Raw genomic sequence first — 19803 nt, 5'->3', positions numbered from 1 at the left:
AGAAGGCTGTAGTGCATCAGGCAGCTGGCTCACAGGCAGGTCGAAGAAAAACACATCAATCCAAGGAGATGTCCAAGGTGCACTGGGTCATTGTCTTCCAGGTCAGAGCTGAGGTATGCCTGAAGTCAATTATAGTTGTCAATTCAGTCTACTTTCTGGGAGTCAACAAAACCCAAGCTGTTGTTTCAAATATTTATTAAAAAATAACTGCAAGTGGAAAAAAAATCAATGAGCAGTTCAATGGCAGATTTATTACAGTTTTAACAGGTAAAAGGAATTAATCTACTTTTTGAACAAAAATAGCAACAGGGAAGTATACTGAAAGATTCTTAATTAAATGATAAAGTGGAAACAGCATATGCAATATATATTTATATCTAAATATATTGGTTACATTCTTCTTAAATAGATTAAACAACATTCATTAGCAACATCCAAAAGTATTTATTTGTGGCAAGACATTCATCTTCCTTCACAATAATACTGCCTCTCCATAAGTTTATGTCCACTACAACAATTTTAGAGTTTGGGTCTAAAATAGATATTCAACACCACCAGGTCAAATCCAGAGCAAATGACTTAAAACCAGTTTATAGGAGATCTCAATGTTATTTCTGAGACTTAAGGCCAGGTATGCAACAGGTGGAATTGGCAGAGTGTGGTTTAAACTGTGGGATCTCCTTGAAAGTCTTACTTGGATTAAAGCTAGATTCCCAAAGGGAAACACTGACCCTGCTCAGGAACCCCAGTTTAAGATACACTTCCCTTTTTCTGTAAACAAATGTTAACAAAATAAACTCTCTGTACCCTTTTAACCATTTCTTAACAAAAAAATAAGGAGCTGCTTGGGTAGTCTTAAAATAAGTCAGTATAAAAATCTGTCCTATCCTAAGCACTTCCTCTGTACCAGAGTGCTAGCAAATGACACAGTGTTTTGTGTTTGAAGTCATGTTCCCTGCTTTTCATGTTTCATATCGCAGACCTCAGCTCCAGCAGGACTGAGCTCAGGACACCAACCGTGGCGGCTGAATCATCCCACCTCCTCTTGGGCACTGATACTGGGACACACAAACCACTGCTGAATGGGTCATACTAGGGCAAGTTCTCTGTGCTTTAGATGGATGGTGCCCATCGCAGATCCAACCCCACCCTGCAGGGTACATCGCAGATCCAACCCTAGTGCAGCAGGTACTTGGCCTGTCCTCTGCAAAGATCTGGGCAGGAGTTGGGCTCAGACTCTACAGTAGAAGACAAGCAGATCCCCCAGTCCCTTTGCATAGTTTGGTTGAGTGGTGGCTCTCTGCAAGTCCTGGGGAGATTCCCCATCATGCTCCTACTACTTCCCTTCCTACCAGGTGTTAGCAGAGACTCCGGCAGCTTGCCTCTTTGGGACCTCTTTGGCTTACTTCATTTGGTTCAAATGTTCACTGGCTGTTACTTTGGAGCCTAAATAAGAAATAGTGCAAATACAAGCTTAAAGAAAAAAACACCACATTGCCTTCACTGAACATTCAGTTAAAAAGACAAGGATCCATAAGATGAAACCCCAGTTGTGAAGTATTTGAGACATTTGGCAAACCTGTACAAGATTCTTCACGATTGTCTTAAAGGCGTATATTTGGCTTGGCACTAGATGCTTAAAATAATTTGCTAATGTGTTTGTTACTAACACTGTTGTGGCTAATCGCAAATGACTTTGAAGACTAGTCACAGAACACGGAAGATCTCCTTGGCATGGTGGGACAAACACTCCCTACAGTTATGGATTCCTTGGTGCTTTTCTTGTCCAAGTTTGACTCAAAATTATTTTGTTTGCATGGAACGATGTGAATTCATCCAGACTGGTTTTGCTGGAAGGCAAACAGACCACATTATTTCTGAGGGTCAAGATACCTTTATTTGGCCATGCTCAGGCAGATTAAGAGGGCAAAACAGAACTCATTTTGATTCCTATTATGGGAGGTTGGCTGCAGTATGTTTTAAAATAATAATCATCTGAAGTGGCTGAGACATTCAAGTTTGAAACTCCATGAAGCACCAGGGTGCCCTATATATGCGGAGTCCCCCCTTGCATTGCAGCGACCTCCATCATGTGGCAGCACACACACTGCAGTCCTCACTGAAGCAACGTGCCATGCAATGTTTCTTGGCTCACTTCATAAAGGGACTTAATTTCTCTCAACTCCTCTTCCACCCAAAGATCATCAGAAAGGACATTCAGAACTGTTTGCTTTCAGCAAGAAATGCACAAGTGGCTTGTTAACTTCACTAATGATTAGGCACTTAGCCTGCTCAGAGTTTTTGTAAGTCCTACATACCACCATCTCTAGGCACCTACAGGCTACTGCAAAGTCTGGTTCTGTGATCCAGGGTTCAGCCCTGGGAAATAGTCCTGCTTTGACTATGATCAAAGAGAGAAGACTGCACTTTTTGATCAGGAGCAGGGCTGACTGCTGTCCTCATTAGACCCCCGGGGTGCAGACCTGCTCCTTCCATTGCACAGCTCCTGCTGTGCCCCTCAGTACAGCAGCACCAAGCCAGGTTTGCTAGCTTGAAAGTAGAGTTGCACTAGGGGGGTTTTACCTGTTCATTTTATGAGACTGTTTCAAAGCAGGATCCACACTTTTAAATCCAGAAGGAGATGAATTCACAATGAAGCTAAGGAAAAAAAAGTTGTCATATTTACAGACAGCTGCCATCACCCTCCCCCAAACTTCATTAAAGAAACAGCCTTATCTTTACCCATGTGCTTGTTTCTAATGTGATACTGGCCTTCCCTGCACTTCAGGAAATGGTTTCCAATGACAAAGATAAGAGAATTCAGACTTTAACTGAGAACTGATGTGTGAGCATGCTTAAGTAGCTTTCCTCTCACAGCCCCATCAATTAATTACAGCTTTGTACATGAATAAGATGGAAAAAACTTCTCCACTTTCACTCCACTCCACTCGCCCCCCCAACAAACGTATGTTATATGGTGGGCAAAAGGAGACATGTTTGCAACAAACCATTCCCCTTCTCCCTTTGTCTGCAAGTGTAAATATTACTGGAACTTAAAAGCCAGCATCTGCTTTAAACAGATGGGACTCTGCTGTGTTCATCTTTTTTATGATGTTTATATAGCAGGGATTTCTGAAAGACATTTGGAATGAATGCTGGCCACGACATGATACTGCCTAAATTAGAATCAGGCTCCTAGTATCTTCCTGCAATTGGATGATGTCATATGTTAATACTCTTACTCATGGCCTGGGAAGGAAAGTGCAACAGTACTTAATATCTGTAGATTTTCAATTAAAATGAGTGCATCAGATACTCACTAGGTCTGGCTTTTGCCTGCCTCACATCTAGCCCAAGTTAGCTTCTAAACCTTAAGAGAAAAGAAAAAGGAAAACAAATACATACGCTGTGGAAATCATCGTGCCCGTATGTATGCCTGCTGGCTAATACTGTTACCTCACTGAAAAGGTGAAAGTCACACAGTTTACACTTTGCTGTAGTTAGGGTTACGTTAATGCTAAAAAGATAGAATTCAGAGGGATGGGAGAAATGTTTGTTTGTAATACCTGTCGATTTTTCTAGCTCTTAAAATTTGCATTTCAAGCATAACTGCATTTCCCCATGCACTCTGAACACTTCCCTTTTCAAGAGTATTGGCATGCTTGTGGCAAAAGCAACCAAACCAATTAATTAGGCACATGGTGAAAGACAGCATAGGGAAAATAAAAAATTATAAAGATCAGTCATTTGCATTCTGAAAATCCTTACTCAAAGCCTGGATGTCGCAGCATTAAACTAAGCATGAAAGGTAGCAGATTCCTTCCTTGCACGAGGAGCAGACTCCTTCCTTGCATGAGGGGCCCAGCAACACCAGCTGTGAAAAGCACACATAGAAAGGCTCTTATATATTATATATACAACTGTAATCCACAATAAATAGTACTGTTCTGACTCATAAGTGTATTTCAGCTTGGTTGTTGTTGTTTGTTACGGCCGGAGATGGCTTGCTTTTCACCCCTTCTGTCCCACCTTTGGACACATCAATGAACAGCAACCTGGGAGTCCGGAGTGTCAGCAGTATCCTTTTGTACTCCTTCCTGAAATTCTGGTTAAGAAGCCCATAGATCACAGCATTGAGACAGCTGTTAAAATAGGCCATAAAATAGCTCAGGACAAAAAGCCATTCTGGAATGTGTGGCTGCACTTTTGAAGGATTAATCGAAACAGCAAGGCCAATGAAGTTTAACGGTCCCCAGCACACAGCGAAAAGAACAAAAACCACAAACACAGTCAAGAAATTCCGGATGTCAGCTGCTCTGAGCTTCTGCTTGCAGTCTTGTCTCACCCGGTGTTTGACTTGAATCACCAAAACCCAGATCCGTAGGTAGCAAAATGTCACGATGGATAGTGGGACGATGAAGTGAACCACCACCACTGTGATGGTGTATGATGTACTCACTGTCTGGGCAAAGGTGCAGGAGTAAATCCGGGGGTCATACTGCAAGGAGCCAACGAAGAAGTTTGGCACAATTGCCACCACTGTGAGTAACCAGGTCAGGCAGAGATAGCAGCAGGTGTTCTTCAGGTTGAAGAGCTTATCGTACCGAAGGCTGTGGCAGATGTAGCAGTAGCGGTTGATTGCGATGGCCGTGATGTTGAAAATGGACCCAATGACACTTAAGCCCATCAGGAACCCACTTATCTGGCAGTGAACATTTCCCATGGTCCATCCATTGTGGAAAATGGCACTCAAAATCAGAGGGTACGGATAAACCGCAACTACAAGGTCTGCAACAGACAAACTGACGACAAAGATGTTGCCTACAAAAAAGAAGAGATCATGAGAGCTTAGTGCAGGTCCAGATAGACGACTTGCAACTCAGAACTCCTCTTTAGGCCTAATTCTTCTCACAGGCTTTACTTTACTCTCCATTTGGATTTGAAACCCTAGGAAATAAGACTTTGCTCTGATAGTGAGTGATGGAGAATAACTAGACATGATTAACCTGCATATTCCTTCTTAAGAAAATTCTGAACTGGAGGCGTTACCCTTAACTCAGCTATGGCTGTGTGTCAGGTCTCTGTGTTCCCTAAGTTGTGTAGGAGAGAAGGATTTTGCTCTCCTTGTTAATCAGCCAGCACGACTGCAGTTACCAGGCAGCCAACCCAGCATTCTCTATCCTGCAGGAAACTTTGTTCCTTTAAGTACTATACAGGACACAATACTCTCTATAACACATAGAGACACTAAGCTCTGTCCATCATGGGCCAAAGAATTGGAGCAGGCAGGTTAAGTTTTTAGTGGTTTATTCATTGCACTGACAGCAGCTGCACGTGAACAGGTGTATTTTCACCAGAATTTCTGCAGTGTTCATGCATGGAACAACACCTGTTGGCTAAACTGTATGGAGCAGCCTCCAGTGACCCAGGCAACCAATGACTTCCTAACAGCAGTTACTGCTCCTTTTACGAGTGTGGTGTATTTTTAGGTAGGCAGAAAGCCTTTCTGTTCAGTTTGCCAGTCAGAGTAGGGGAGTGCATTAAGAAAGGGACCTTGAGATCTTTTGGGAAGTGGTGTAACTACAGGACCAGCTACAATACTGAAAAGAACATCTGTCAAAATTCAGCTTTTTGATGGTTAGACAAACTGACATTTCAGGAGGAGCTCAACAATACAGTTAGAAGACAGCAAACTAGAAAAAACAGTTGTTTTTCCCAACTCTACTACCTTCAGGTATATCTGCAGTGGCAGGAAGGAAAATATTACTAGAGTACCAGTAGATGCTATGTTTAACACATTTAAGGTGTTAACACCTACGTCCCTATGTGTTACAGGCAACATCCCAGCCCACCGATCACACCTGCACCTTCTCTTCAAACCCTCATATCCTGCCATCTATCAGATAGTATGAAAAGAACACCAAAAAGCAATCTTTTTCTGTAATGCCCATGAAGGGATTCTGAGATCTCAGTTCAGCTAGGTCACTGGCTTCAGTATTTGGAAAATACACCCAAGGGCAGGCAGAAATCACGGCTGCATTGCCATTGCAGTTGGCTCGTTGCTGTGTTTGTTGCCAACAAAACCTATCAGGACAAGTCAACAGTTCATATCAGGCAGCAGAGTTCACTTCATGCTGACTGGAAAACAGTCAAGACTTGTGAACAGCCCAAGGCAGTGTGGAACTGAGACAGCTGACACAAAGCGTCATTTTAAAATAAATATTAGCAGAGGTCATATGAAATGCTGAAATCTTTTTAGAGAGCGATTTCACACAGACAGCTTTACCACAGCACATAACTTCTGTGGCTGCTGTGCCTTAGTGCTGCTTTTTTGCTGATTAATACCTTACTTAGAGCTATTTAAAATGCAGTCACTGAACCTGTTCCCCATATAATTAACTCTATTTATGCCTGCTGTCAAAGGTAGAACCACCTGCAGCCAGGCTTAGTGCTCATGCAGGCACCCTAGACAGGGAATACTCTTCTGCAGCAAAACTTCTATTCCTCTGACCAAAAATATGCCACTTCAACAAAAAGCAAAATATGTCCCCAACACCAGAATTTCCTTTTGGAAATGTTTTCCAAAATTATTTTCAAGACAGCAAAAAAAAGACAGAGAGGTATCAGTAACCCAGGTAGGAGACTTCAGAGGATGCTGGAGACAGACTCCACTGATGGGACCACAACCCTCCCTCTTCTCTGGGCCTGTCCCACATGGATACACATTTGTGTACACAGGCGGTCAGAGAGCAAGCCTCTGCATTTGCTGGGGATGAAAGACAGCTACACTCACCATCCAGTTCTGAATCAGGCAAAGCAGAACAAAGCTGGATATTTCCTACTTAAGACAGTACATCAGAGGATTTAATCCAAAGTTTAGCAAAATCATAGGGAAAATTATTAGTCTCACATCATTGCTAGCTGCTGGGAGAAAAGAGCAGTCTCTGTCAGTCTTTCTTCACTAACTTGAAGAGTTGGGAGGAAGTAAGAATATAGGGAGAAAAAAATCTATAAAATAATATTCACAGGATGGACATAGTAGCTTGGATTAAATCTAAGAGCACAGTATTGTGTGTATTATTTTGACTCCACTTCATTGCATGTTGCTCCAGCGGGGGAGAAAATGAGATGGTTTTATCAAGACAGGAATTAATCATCTCCTCCTTTACTTGGAGAGCAAACCTGCCATCCTCTGCTCTTTGCTTTCAACTAGCAGCCTTGGCTCTCCTATCAGCTGGAAGGCCTATCACCCCGGCAGGGTGGCAGGTCCCTGAAAATAAGGTCAGAAAGGTTCACTCAGTACTATTTCACAGAAACAAACCCATCTTCCATTTTATTTGGCAATGTGATCAACTTCATATTTTTCTTCTGATGAGATGAATGTGAAGGTCAGATCCATATAATAGCCATTTGCCAGTCAGTCCTGAAAATCAGGGCATTTTTAACGACTGACTACTGAAAAGGAGGCACATTCCATGCCTCCAAAGCAGAACACACCCTTCAAAGTATGGGAACTGGCCACTGGCTAATTATTAAAATAAGAGTAACTTGAGATAAACACTAGCCTCTTGAATAACAACAGGTTGGTTTTGAAAACTGCTTTGGCCTTGCAATCTCTGGTTTGCTATGAGACCACAGTGTGATGGGACTTGAGGCCAAAGGCTTGTGTCCTTATCCTACAGAGGATGAGATTGGACCCTCCCTCCCAAAAACACTGCAGAATGGGAAGCCACCTAATGTGTGGTTCTCAGGGAAGGTAAAAAGCAGACTCCTGACAATAACTTTCACTATATTTTTTTACATTTGTCCACTATAAAACAAAGGAGTCCTGCCCATAAATACTACCAGCAAGACTTCATCGCAAATTTAAAAACATCTGCTTCTGCGACACTATTTGCACATGTATCTTTTTGTCTTTGTGGTCATGTGACTGTATTTTCTCATTAGTTTTCACATTTTCTGTCCTATTTTTAACTTCTATTTAGTATAAATTAGTTTGTGTGCCACTGTGCTCTGTCTCACAGTTATGGAGTCATACATGAAGAAATGTGAATGGTGGAGAGAGCAAAGAGACAATTTTGTAGATCCACTTCTGTTCACCTGGCAGAGTCCAGCTCCAACTGAGGAGGAAAGAGGGCTTTGCCGTCCAGGTTGTCCCTTCTTGCCAGGCACCTTGCAGGCATCTGAGTTGCTCTCAAATAGCCAGTGCCCAGCACAGCATTTTGAGGGAAACAAAACGACATGCAACAGCCTCAAGCCCAGCAGGTGAGAAGCTGACCCATGGACATGATGGACGAGTTCTATGAGGGGTCACTGCATGACCAGTCGCCCCACAGTCCCAACCTCTTCCCAGCAGCAAAATCAGATCCTGGTGTCTGTCTGGCTGCAGAGTAGCTGACAGCTGTAGAACAGCAGGTATAAAAACCTGTGTTGAGAAAAATGTGCTAAGATACACAGTGACACAATCCTAAAAGTTGACTGGGGTGGCTGGTATGTTTGTGTTGACATCTTACTATTTATGACTTATAATAAAAAGCATCTTAAACTTTATGTTTGTTCTTTCAGGTTTTATGAAAAACTCAAGACTCCTGTCTACAAGGAGATAAACTAGAATTAAGACTCACATCAACCTCAGAAAAATATATAATAAAGTTCAATAAACAATTTAACGGGCCATGACTGTAAGGCAAGCCTCTGATGACCATATACCATAACCTAATGCTCTCTGTCTAACCCTCCAAAGCTTATGCTCACTGCAAAACAGAAACAAAATGTGCTGTTTGCCCCAAGCAAAAAGCTAAAGTCGTAAAAGCTTTTTTCAGCATTCAACAAGACTCTTTATTAGCTTTGATATCCTCCTTTTCTTGTTTGTTTTTACCTGCCACTTGCTGTGCGTTTGCGTGTATTTCACTAACCTCCAGCCTGCAGATGTGAAGTGCATGCTCAGTTCTACAAATTAAGTGGCAGTTCATAGAAAACACTTCCAGAAAAAAATTTGTTCTATTTATAATATAAAGATACCATTGAGTGTGTGCAATCATATTGATCATATCCTGCTGTAATTTAAACAGATGATAACGCTGTGGTGTTGAGGGATCCTGATCCTGCAGCCTTCACTCTGACAAGCATTTCTTACATCACAAACTCTAAAGGATCTCTCCAGGGAAGACAGGGTTTGCACCATCAAAAAGCATTAAGAATCATCTTTCTATAGGGGACTACAACCCATTTCACTGCTCCATCCAAGATCTTGGCTTCCAGGGCACCGTGAACACCTTTCATGCAGAAACAAAACAGCACATGAGAAATCCCAGACTCTTAACTGTTGTCTCTTTTCAGCATTCTGATAAGCACTGTTGCGTCTGACGTACCTGTACAGCAGCCCACTGTATTCTTAACCATCTTGACAACTGAAATGTTTGACAAGGGAGCACAAGTGAAAATCAGAGAAACTCTCCCTGAGATCCAGGCAACAGGAAAAAATAAAATACCTGTTGATCAATTCACTAATTCACAAATTTTAACTGAGGATTTTATTTGTGTGTTTAGGGAGTCTGTTGAAAGAGAGAAATAAACAAAAGAAAGGAAAAAGCATTCAGTCAATTATCTGTTATCATTACTCCATCAGGATTCAGAGGGGGATCAAACGTGGTTTCCTGCAGTTAAACAGACAGTGCAGTTGGGCTTCCAGCTGGCCTCAAATTCTGACTGTGCTGCATAAAATGATATAGAGGGTAATGAACAGACAGGACAGGAGATATTGCTTGCCCACAGCATCCTTAGTATATAAGGCTAGAGAACACGGAAATATCCAATTTAAGGGCACTGTGAAGGTCCTAGACAAAAGCATAACACTTCAGAATAATTTACCTTTTTCCTGGCAAAAGTCCTTTGAGACCTCCCGGCACAGTTGTGAAGCCAGAGAACAGCACTATGCCCCGGGCTACCAACCGTTACCTTGTTCACTGTATTGTTCCCTATGGGAAAACTGTGGGTGCTCAGTGCTGCTCCCAGCCTTGTGCCAGCCCTGCATCCGTGCAGGAGCAAGGTCAAGGCTGAACGGGAGGCAGCCTGCAAAGCCAACTCTCAGCCTCCTCCTGCACTCTTCTGTGACCACATGTTTCGGCATCACTTTGGCATCACAACTGCAAGTTTCATTAGCCATCTCATCAGTATATCACCACGGTTGCATGAAAGCTGCCTTTCCCTCTGGACCTGTGAGAAACACTTGCTTCCAGGAGGAGGAGAAAAACCTCAGAGTATTCAGTGAAGTAGAAAGGACCAGCTTCCCAACACTCCAATTACATTTATTTTGTTGTGTGCCATATATTATTTTGGCTGATGGTTAATGAAAGGAATTGCTCACACTGCCAGGTGGAGGACTGGATTACTGGATTTTAGACTTACTTTCAGGTCATGATCTTTTTAATTGTATTGCTGTGAAAAACATATTTGAGCCATGCCTTCAGCTGCTCTAATTGAATGCAGTGAAGGGCAATCATTTGCAGTGTTTCCACCCCAAAGGTTCATAACTTTCATTTGGCTAAGGCCGGACTGATTCAGAGTCATATCTGAGCTCAGAAGTCTGTGGAAATAGGCTGGAAATCAGAGACCAGCCCTGCTCGCATGAGTTCGTGTCTTTCTTTATATCACTTACCATTACAGTGGAAACAACAGAAAGGACACAATTTTTCCCCTGGAGTGACGCAGATGGTAGCTGGACATTCACTCTCAACTGAATAAAAATTATTTTAATTATGTCTTCTTCTGGACATTTAAAGAGGGGTCGGCCCTGTTTTGGAACCAGGGGAGAGCAACTTAGTCATTTCCAGAGTTTCAGTTATTTTAAAAACAAAACAAAGTTTTTAGACCATCCTAGAAAAACACTGTTTGGAAAGTTTCCTCCTGTGACTCCACATTAATCGTAAAATGTCCTGCTCAGCTTAGGCACACCTTCCCAAAAAGGTGATGTGAAGATGATATAAAGAAAAACGAAACTGTAAAGCTGACATTTTACTTACCTCCAGCAATTATCAGCTTTTTAGAAAATACCTTTTTCTGATCCTTTTTGTGTCTTTTAATGACTTCTTCCTGTGTTTTCCTGGAAGTCCTGACCATTCGCATGAAGGAAAACCAGGATGCTGCAATTCTTCTGGATTTCTAATCTTAGCTCTTGTTAGTATGGTATTTTTCCTGGATGCAATTATGGCAACTAGATCTACTAGTAATGGAGGAGGAATAAGTGGTAGTCTTGATCTGGCTTTTAATATATACAAAAAAAAAACTATTAAAAAAATATCCCTTTGGGTTATGTGCCCCAGACTCCTGTCACTTAACTGCTATATCCATCAAACCCATAGCCTGCAGTAAGGCTATCAGACAGCAAGCCAATCAACTTAAAATCTCAGTTCCTCCCTGTATCACTTCCAAATTGCCTGGGGTAAAGATGGGCTTGGAAACACCGTCTGCCTTCACAACACATGCCAGCAAGGCTGATGGAGAGCAAGTGTCACAGGCAGGAGCACTTGGGGCCACCCTCCAATTTGCACCGCACGAGAGGAAGCCTCAGCACCTCCGTTGGTGCCAGCTGAGCTTGGGCTGCAGTGTCTGACTCTGCAAGGACAGCATGGCTGATGGCTGCCTATTCCCTATGGCAGCTTCTTGTGGGAGATAGCAAGTCTTTGGGAAGAATCTAAACAAAACCTCTTGCAGTCACAGGAGAGTCCAGGTACCCAAACTCCCACTTGACACCCTTGCTACAAGTGCCACTCTCTGAATTCTAGCTATTTACCCTCCTTTTCTGCCTGACATCCCTGCTGAGTGGTGCTATGTGATCTTAAGCAGCTGCCTAATTCCCATCCAGGCAGGTAGGGAGTGCAGGCTGGTGCCCTTATGTTTGCCCTCACACACTGGCCACACGAGCACAGAGATGAGCTCTACCAGCCCACGTTAACTCCAAGCCCTTTATTTATCAACTGGTTTGTAAAGTGCTCTGAAACAAGAAAAGCCCTGTATAAACATACACGTGAATTATTGCCAGCAGCCACTGAAATGACAAACTAGCATCCATCCTCTCCTGGTCCCACCGGCTGTACTGCCACCATTTGCCATCTGTTACTATTCTAAAATAGAATCTGGGAACTCAGGCTTAATGGACTTAATAACACTCTTTTGCTATTGGTGCTGGTTAAAGTGTGTTTCTGGTCTGGAAAGGAGCTATGTGCAAGCAACCGATTCCTAGGCAGCTGACAGGCAGAGCATACAGTCAGATCTGAACACACAGATGATTTTAGTGATAAAAATCCTGTCTGACTGCCCTAATGAGCCCTGCCCAACCAACACAGCTGAGCCCAGGAGCTGGCTCCTGCTCCTCCTTGTGCTTCACCAGCGCCCTTTGTTGACGAAACCTTAGTGACAGCACCAGTTGCTACACCCATGGATCTCCACAGCAAGGAGCAGATGTTACCCTGCCACAACTAACAGCTTGTTTTGGCCTCCCAGCCCTGCAGTCCTAGGGATGAGCCTCTGTACAGTCCCAGTTCTTCCTGGTTAGTTGGTGGGGATAGGAGGCAAGTTTTTTCCCCCTGTAATTCTTTTGAATTGTATATGGAAATGATGAAGCTATTAAAAAAAAAAATCACCACACAAAAATGTTTCTATCAGTGAAGGACATTTAGCCTTTAACTCATTCTGGACCAAATCTTGTCCAAGTCTACTACAGGCAACACTTTTTTGCAGTAAAGTCCACAGTAAAGATGCCAACACAAGCCTGTGTGTACAAATGGTTCAAATGGGTCTGCTCTAGCACTGATCTCAAGAGGGAGTCTGACAGTGGCTAATATCCACCCAGCCTGAAAGAGAATAAGATTTCATGGGACTATGACACCTAAATTACTGGAGGAACCTCTTGAAGTAAGTAGCCACACTTGCAGACAGCAATATACACATCAAAAGGGAGATCTTGCACTTGTGGATCATAACTGAGGAAGCTGGCAGACACCTCTGCAATTGACAGCTTCCAGTACAAGAGCATCATTGGATTCTGCTCTTACACAAATGTTTTGCCCTCAGCAAAAAAACACCAGAAAGAATAAAAGATGCTTAAAAAAAGGCCATCCATGTAAGCCAAAGAAACTCTGAGCTACTTAGCTCAATTGCCTAATCCTGAAACACCCGAGTCCTACTTTTTCTAGTGATAAGGGCAGGCCTGCTTTTAGAGTTGTATAATCACCATCAAGTGACGGTGCTTTTAGCATTCCCTTAAACATTTCCCCCACACCCCTTTCCCCTTTTATCTCTATTGAACTTTTCTCAGCAAGAAATAAATCACAGAGATTTCTTCTCCCTGAACCTACTTAAGATCCATACCAGGATACTTCAAAGTGGTAACATGCAACTTGAACCTAGGACTCCCATTAGAGCCAGGGAAACTTAGAGAGGGCTGCATGCAACCCTTTAAATGCCAACCCCGAGTGGACCTTTTAAGCCAGTTGGTGGTTGGCAAGGGAGACTCTCCTCCTCCCTTCAGTGTTGGTCTGGCCAAGTGTATGACTAAGAAACCCATCAGGCACAGCAAAGATGGAAGGCACCCTGGGAGATGGATTGACCATCCCCTTCAGGCACAGCATCTCCTCCTAAAAATCCCTGCCAAGAGGGAGCATTTCTAGATCAAGGACATTGCCCTTACTCAAATCCAAGCTGCCTTCCACCCTGCTTGCTACAAAAAGAGGTTTTAGACATGTGCTGGTTGAGCAAGCTCAGAAACAAAGGAATAACTCAACAGCACCTTAAGTCAGCATGAGATCTCCCAGCCAGGGGCAAAATAGGGGAAGAGCTACAGCTTTCCACATTGACTTTTGCTCCTGAAGTGTTGGAATTTCTAACAGTTTTAGAGGACACACTTTCATTTGCCATCCTCTCCAAAGACAAGAGAAATGGTCAAGGCGCTGTAAGTTCTAAAATAAAAACCTCTCTCACTCTATGCAATTTCTGAAAAGCCCTCTTCTCTGCTCCTAGACTTTCTTTATCTAACAACAGCATTTTTTAAAGAGCGCTCATTCATTAAGCACATATTAGGAGTGCAGGGCATAGAGTTTAACGCCTAATTAGGACAAGGCGGTAGCAAAGAGCTGAACAGCGGAAGCAGCCAGTTTTGGTTCCTTCAGGAGTTCAAAGTCTTTCCCAAATTCAGCTGTGTAACACATCCTTTAGAAGAAAAGCGATGGCTTCTTCTGTTAGCCACAAAGCAGAAACTCTCATGCCAGCACTGCCTTCTGATACTGTCCTTTTATCATTTATTCAGGAATAAAACTCTAACAAGGCAAATTTATACAAATGACAAATAACAGCTGTGAAGAAAAGAAAAAAAGTGTCGCACTTCATTAGAACTCTGTAAGACTCTGACAGCCAGAAACATACTGCAAAATTGTCAAATACAGCTGAAAAGACAAGACAGAACTCACAGCAGCTGTTAAACCAAATGGGAACTTGTTAAAACTAAGGGCCATTTTCCCTCTTTCATATTTAGTCTCAAAATACCATGTAAAGAAATTCAACCTCTTATAAAGACAGGCTGAGTCATTGGCCCAGAAGTGACATGAGACCCTTGCAAAGCTTTCACATTAAAAGGTAACTGTTAATACCCAAGCAGCTCCTAAAACCCTACAAATATGTTAATCTGGCATCAGCTAGAACACTCCAATATTAAAGTAATAAATCATCCAGACTGAATTTTAGCACTATTCACTTTGTGTTACAATATTCCTTAAAAATATGCAAGCATTCAACATGGAGGTTGCTGATGGGTCTGTAGCATCAATACCAATGCTGTCCTGGACAAGACCGCACATCTCCTTCTTCCCAGATAAGTCAAGGCAATACCTGTCCCCGAGTATCAGCACTCCCAAATTCTCTGCACCACCAGGCATTGGTTTCACCCATGAAGGCTGCTGGGATTACACAAGGCTTACACAAGTCATGCCTGAAGTTGATTTTGTAGATGTACCACAGCAGCCACCAAGAAATGCTTGGAACTGAATAGCATCCTGCAAGCCAAGCTATACATTTTGCCTGAAGGACGCTGATTTCCAGAGGGGATGGGATGACTCTGCTTCAATCAGGTCCAAAATAAACACTGAAAAACCAAACAACTTCAGTACATAACCAGCCAGCCAGACCCAGATTATGCACAGGGTGAGGGTGCAGTGCTGACAGGTTTTGTTCTGTATTTCTTCAGAGGGCAGGAGGTGTTCACACTGTGTAATTCTGGATTTAATTAGTGAGAGCTAGTCTCATATTGGAGCACTGACTGTAAGGACAAACAAGAGACCTATTCTTGTTTCAAGTAAGGATTTTCCCAGTTAATTGCCATGTAGCCTTGAGCAAACCACTGCCTCTGCATGTTTCAGCTTCCTGCTCTGCCAGCAGAAGATCTGCCTTCCTTGCATTCACTGATGTTTAAAAGTACAAGGATGTCATTCAGTGGAAGGCAGAATAGAAATAGAAATTAAAATATTTCTGACGTGCTCACCTTTTGGCTTTCAGGCAGTTCTCCCACAGTGAAGACTTCATTTTCAGCAGCCCTGTGCAGAGCAGTCTCAGGAGCCCGAGATGTACAAGAACCACCAAAAAAAGAGGGATAAAACCAGCAGAAGCACGGCCCTGTTTACCTGTCCTGGCATTCCCTCAATCCCCCAAACCAGGAGGGGTTTAGATGAGAAATGCTGAACTGTAGCATATGCAACTGTAAATCTAGATGAAGTCATTACCCCATCATGGTACCAGAAGCACATTTAGCTGCTAGAGGTGCTGTGACTGGAGCTGCTGGCCCTAGAAAAGGACAGGGCTAGCTAGGTTCACAAACATCACTGGGCACTCAGAACAATAGTGATCTGAATCAGAAGAGCCCTTGATTAACTCCTAACTTGGACTGCTGCATCCAGCAGCTTCCACTTGGAAATCTTTCATGCTTTAAGCTGGATGCAATTGAATACAGTCGTGGTCCATTCCTGGACTGTCAACACTTCCACACTTGCAGCCTATGTCAGTTTGCAAAGTACCTGAAGATCTCTTCCAGAGAAACATCACCAGCTGATTTCTAGAGGATAATTGCAAAGGTCCATTGTAAATCACACTGCCTGAGAACAAACATGTTGTTGTCCTTCTGGCACAGAGTAGAAGCTGCCTATGGCCTCACAGGTCAGCATCTGAGAAAGCAGTGATGCAGTTCCACTCATTTTCTCATTCCCATAGGCCATGGCCTCAGGAACTGAGGTCCAGCCTTGGCTTCCCCTTCATGCTTCTGCTGCTTGCACATCTCCCGGTGGATCTCACTTAACCAAAAGCTCACACATAATCTCTTGGCTTCCCAAAACTGAACACTTGCTCATATGCCAGGAAAAAGAGCTTTGCCATCCGTGTACAACAGCATGGCTTTGTAACCCTGGCCATAACAACAGCACTACGTAATAGCCAAGGAGACCGAAGCACCTAAAACTACCAGCAACTGTACAATATGTTGCTCTGTGACTGCAAGATCTGCTCAGGAAAGGAATATGCAAAGGACATTGAAGTAATAAGAGCAAAAGCAATTAGAATTTCATCAAAAGTACAAAATGCCCCATATGCTATTTGATACACACACACAGCACAACACACTGCAGGACTCTGTTCCCTGGGCCCTGCGTGGGAACAATTTAAGCACACGTGGCAGAGTGATGTGGCTCTGTGGAAGCAACACCTACTGAAATGTCTGTGAAGAAGCCTTTGCACCAGGAGGAGCTAAAGCTATGCTATGGACCTTGGAGTTTTCTTTGACAGGAGCACACCTATTCTCTTTACTCCACTTTATTTGGGTTTCTTTCTCAGCACTTTCTGCACAATCCTCAGATGGTCTGGTAATTATGGAAGACAGGGCACTGTGAATCATTATTACGGTAAATGCTACAAGTTTCTCAGACTGCCTGAAAGACAGGCATGGGCTGAAGCAGATGCAGAAGCTGCTTTGGGATAACAGCAGCATTTACAATGTCAGCTTCCAGAAAGTCAATTCTGGTAAAAACAGAATCACATAAAACAGGGCTGTCATCTTCCTCTTCAGGAGACAGGGAAATATCAAGGATAAAGATGCATGCCTTGGAGACTCCATACACCAACAAGCTGTTCTCATGGGCTCAAGGAGCTAAACCATCCTGAATCTCCACACAACCACCCTGACTGTCCCCCAGAAGGCCCCGTGCTGAGGTAGACATGAAGTTGCTGCTACATCATTACTATATAAACCATAAATTGCAAATATTCTCAACACATGAAGATGGCTTTCCCAGTAAAAGAACTTAACAACAACAGCTGGACACAAATACACTCTTCCCTTGTACGTATAAACCTCAAAATATCAGTGCTGCTCATCTCTGTTTTTTCACCCCAGTTTCCTGGGGAAATGAAGTGTGTCTGATCACAAGTAATTTTTGTTCCTGAAGGCCAACTTCATTCACATTTTATAGATGACTGGATGACTCATTTGAAAAAAAAAAAAGGAAATAAAGTTTCTCTACAATGGAAACTGGTCCCCAGCAGAGCAGCAGTATTGTGAGTGATCGCACTCATTAAAAAAGACATGGAGTGATCTTAAGTTTTCTAGGAAACTGGGTAATTCAGTTGTTGCAAAAACACAGACTGGGAAAAGTTTCAGTCAAGTTCATATTCACACTCTGCAGAACCATCCTATGGGAAAATTGGCATCATTTTGATGCTCAACATTTAACTCATCCTCTGGACGAATGATACTAAAGACCAAGAAAATCAGAGGTAACATCACAATACTTTTGAGAGGTTGCTGCTGGCTTCAAATCAGACTAACTCATCTTCCATGTCTCAGCCTAGAAGAGGAAAACTGAGTATCTCATTGTGGTCAAGGAGTTACTAGCAGAAGTCTCCTCTAAAACAAGACTTTTCCCTGAAGTCCAGACTGCTTCAGCAAAATTAACAAAGGCAGGGATAATATTCGGCATATGTGTTTCTTGGTAGAACTTGCAAAATCCCAAACCAGGAAATTAGCAAAGAATCAACAAAAGACAGACACATTATAGACATCCCAAATATGGGAAAAGTCTCCATTATGGGTTGGACTTCAACTGATACCAGAACCTCTGTCCATGAGGCTCCAGTTCTCCAATCAGTAGAAAACTAACTGAAGGAAAATAAAAACTGGCAAGACAGCTACAAGCAGGCCCACCATGGAGACCAGGAATAGGTCTCCTGAAAGGAAACTCAAAGCTGACACTGAATAATAATGGACCCATATACATGTGCAATTAATAGAGGCAACTACATTGCAGGCACGTTCTGAAGTGGTCTACAATGATTAGGATTGCATATTCCCAGAAATGAAGTCTCATGAGTTTTCAAAGAAATGGTACATTTGCAGAATAAGAATAAGTTGCCATTAAAAAAATTAAACTAAATCTGCTTAAAAAGCATTAAGAGGACAGTAAACCTAGTTTTAAGCAGAGCGACCACCATGTAATGCTGTAATACAGCAGAGATTGTAGGTTACCTAAATTGCCACCCAAAGGAAAAAAAAAAAGCAAGAAAAAGAGGCTGAAATGGTGTTAGCCAACATAGATAAATCTGTTCACTAATGCATTTGATCCTGACTTAATCTTCTTACTTGGCAGTGCCTCGAAAAGCCTGCTCTCTTTGCCTTTCCTTACCTAAATGAAATTAACCAATTCCAGAAAACTAAGAATAATTTACCAGGCCACTGAAGGCAGACTGCTTGTTGGATCTGGATCTGTGTTATCCATCCAAGAAAAAACAGAGACTTTGTAATTTAAGAAACCTGAAAATGAGAGGATTGGCAAAGTGCGTCCCATCTGGAGTCTCACTGCTTTTTTTCTCTCATGCTTTCTGGCTGCTGGGCACACTCCAGCACACAGGTTGTACAAACCTTTTGTTTAGAAGAAGAGTGTTTGGCTCCTGCTACAACACAATTTGGTTTTCAGTACTTCCAAAAATGTAACTTCCAGTGCATCAACCAAGAAGAAATTTCTGAGTGAACAAAATGTGAGCAGAATATTTCACTGTGGTTTCAAACTCCTTTACCTTCTTCATAAAACTGAAGTGGGTTTTTTCCCAGGAAAGTTTTACATGGAAACCTTCTTTTCTGAAGATGTCAAACCCACTGTTTTATTCTTCCTCATAACACAAATGAATTGTTTTTTGCAAAACTAATCCAGGAAATGGATGACTTCACTTTCCACCAACACGGCTTCATACTGTAAAATATTACCATCTTGCTCTCATTCAAGGACATGCAGTCCTGCTATTGCCCACTCCTTGGAAGGAAACACATAAACACCTGCATCTCAATATTTCAGAAGTCTCATGGGTTTGAAAGCCAGCAGGGGAAAACCTAAGAGTAAGAACTGAAGGCCAAATTTTCTTCCAGGATTAACTGGTCATATTCTGAATTGGCTAAAGAATTAGCTGGAGCCAGAATGCTTCATCGAGAAGGAAGCCCTCTCAGGCACAACTGCAGTTTGGTGCATCTTTCCTCTCAACCTTTGAGCTCTGCCTACAGGAAATAGTAAAAATAAGCAGTTATCTGTAAAACCTGTAATGTTTATTTTAATTTTTTTTAATTCTTGGGAGATTAAGTAGGGCAGGAGGAAACACGTTCAAGAATAACAAGAAGATATAAGAGCTTTAAGTAGGAAAAAGTCTGAAGAAAGCACTACTGCTGGGGTGCACTACGCACCTAGAGCAATACAACTGTGCAGGATAGTTGGAACATACTTAAAGATC

General features: G+C 42.5%; 1 protein-coding gene across 1 annotated transcript; it reads right to left on the bottom strand.

The window, feature by feature from the left end:
- Positions 1 to 3712: 3712 nt before the first annotated feature.
- Positions 3713 to 11221, bottom strand: LOC104528590 (melatonin receptor type 1C; the record flags this gene model as incomplete). Its single annotated transcript, XM_010172640.2, has 2 exons — positions 3713 to 4821; positions 11135 to 11221. Coding segments are annotated over 2 exons (956 nt in total), but the record flags the coding sequence as incomplete, so codon positions are not given.
- Positions 11222 to 19803: the final 8582 nt, after the last annotated feature.

This window comes from Antrostomus carolinensis, unplaced genomic scaffold, assembly GCF_000700745.2.
Source record: "Antrostomus carolinensis isolate BGI_N321 unplaced genomic scaffold, ASM70074v2 scaffold13677, whole genome shotgun sequence".
Lineage (NCBI taxonomy): Eukaryota > Metazoa > Chordata > Aves > Caprimulgiformes > Caprimulgidae > Antrostomus > Antrostomus carolinensis.
The sequence above is the reverse complement of the archived record's forward strand: the minus strand, read 5'-3'. Positions and strand labels throughout refer to the sequence as shown.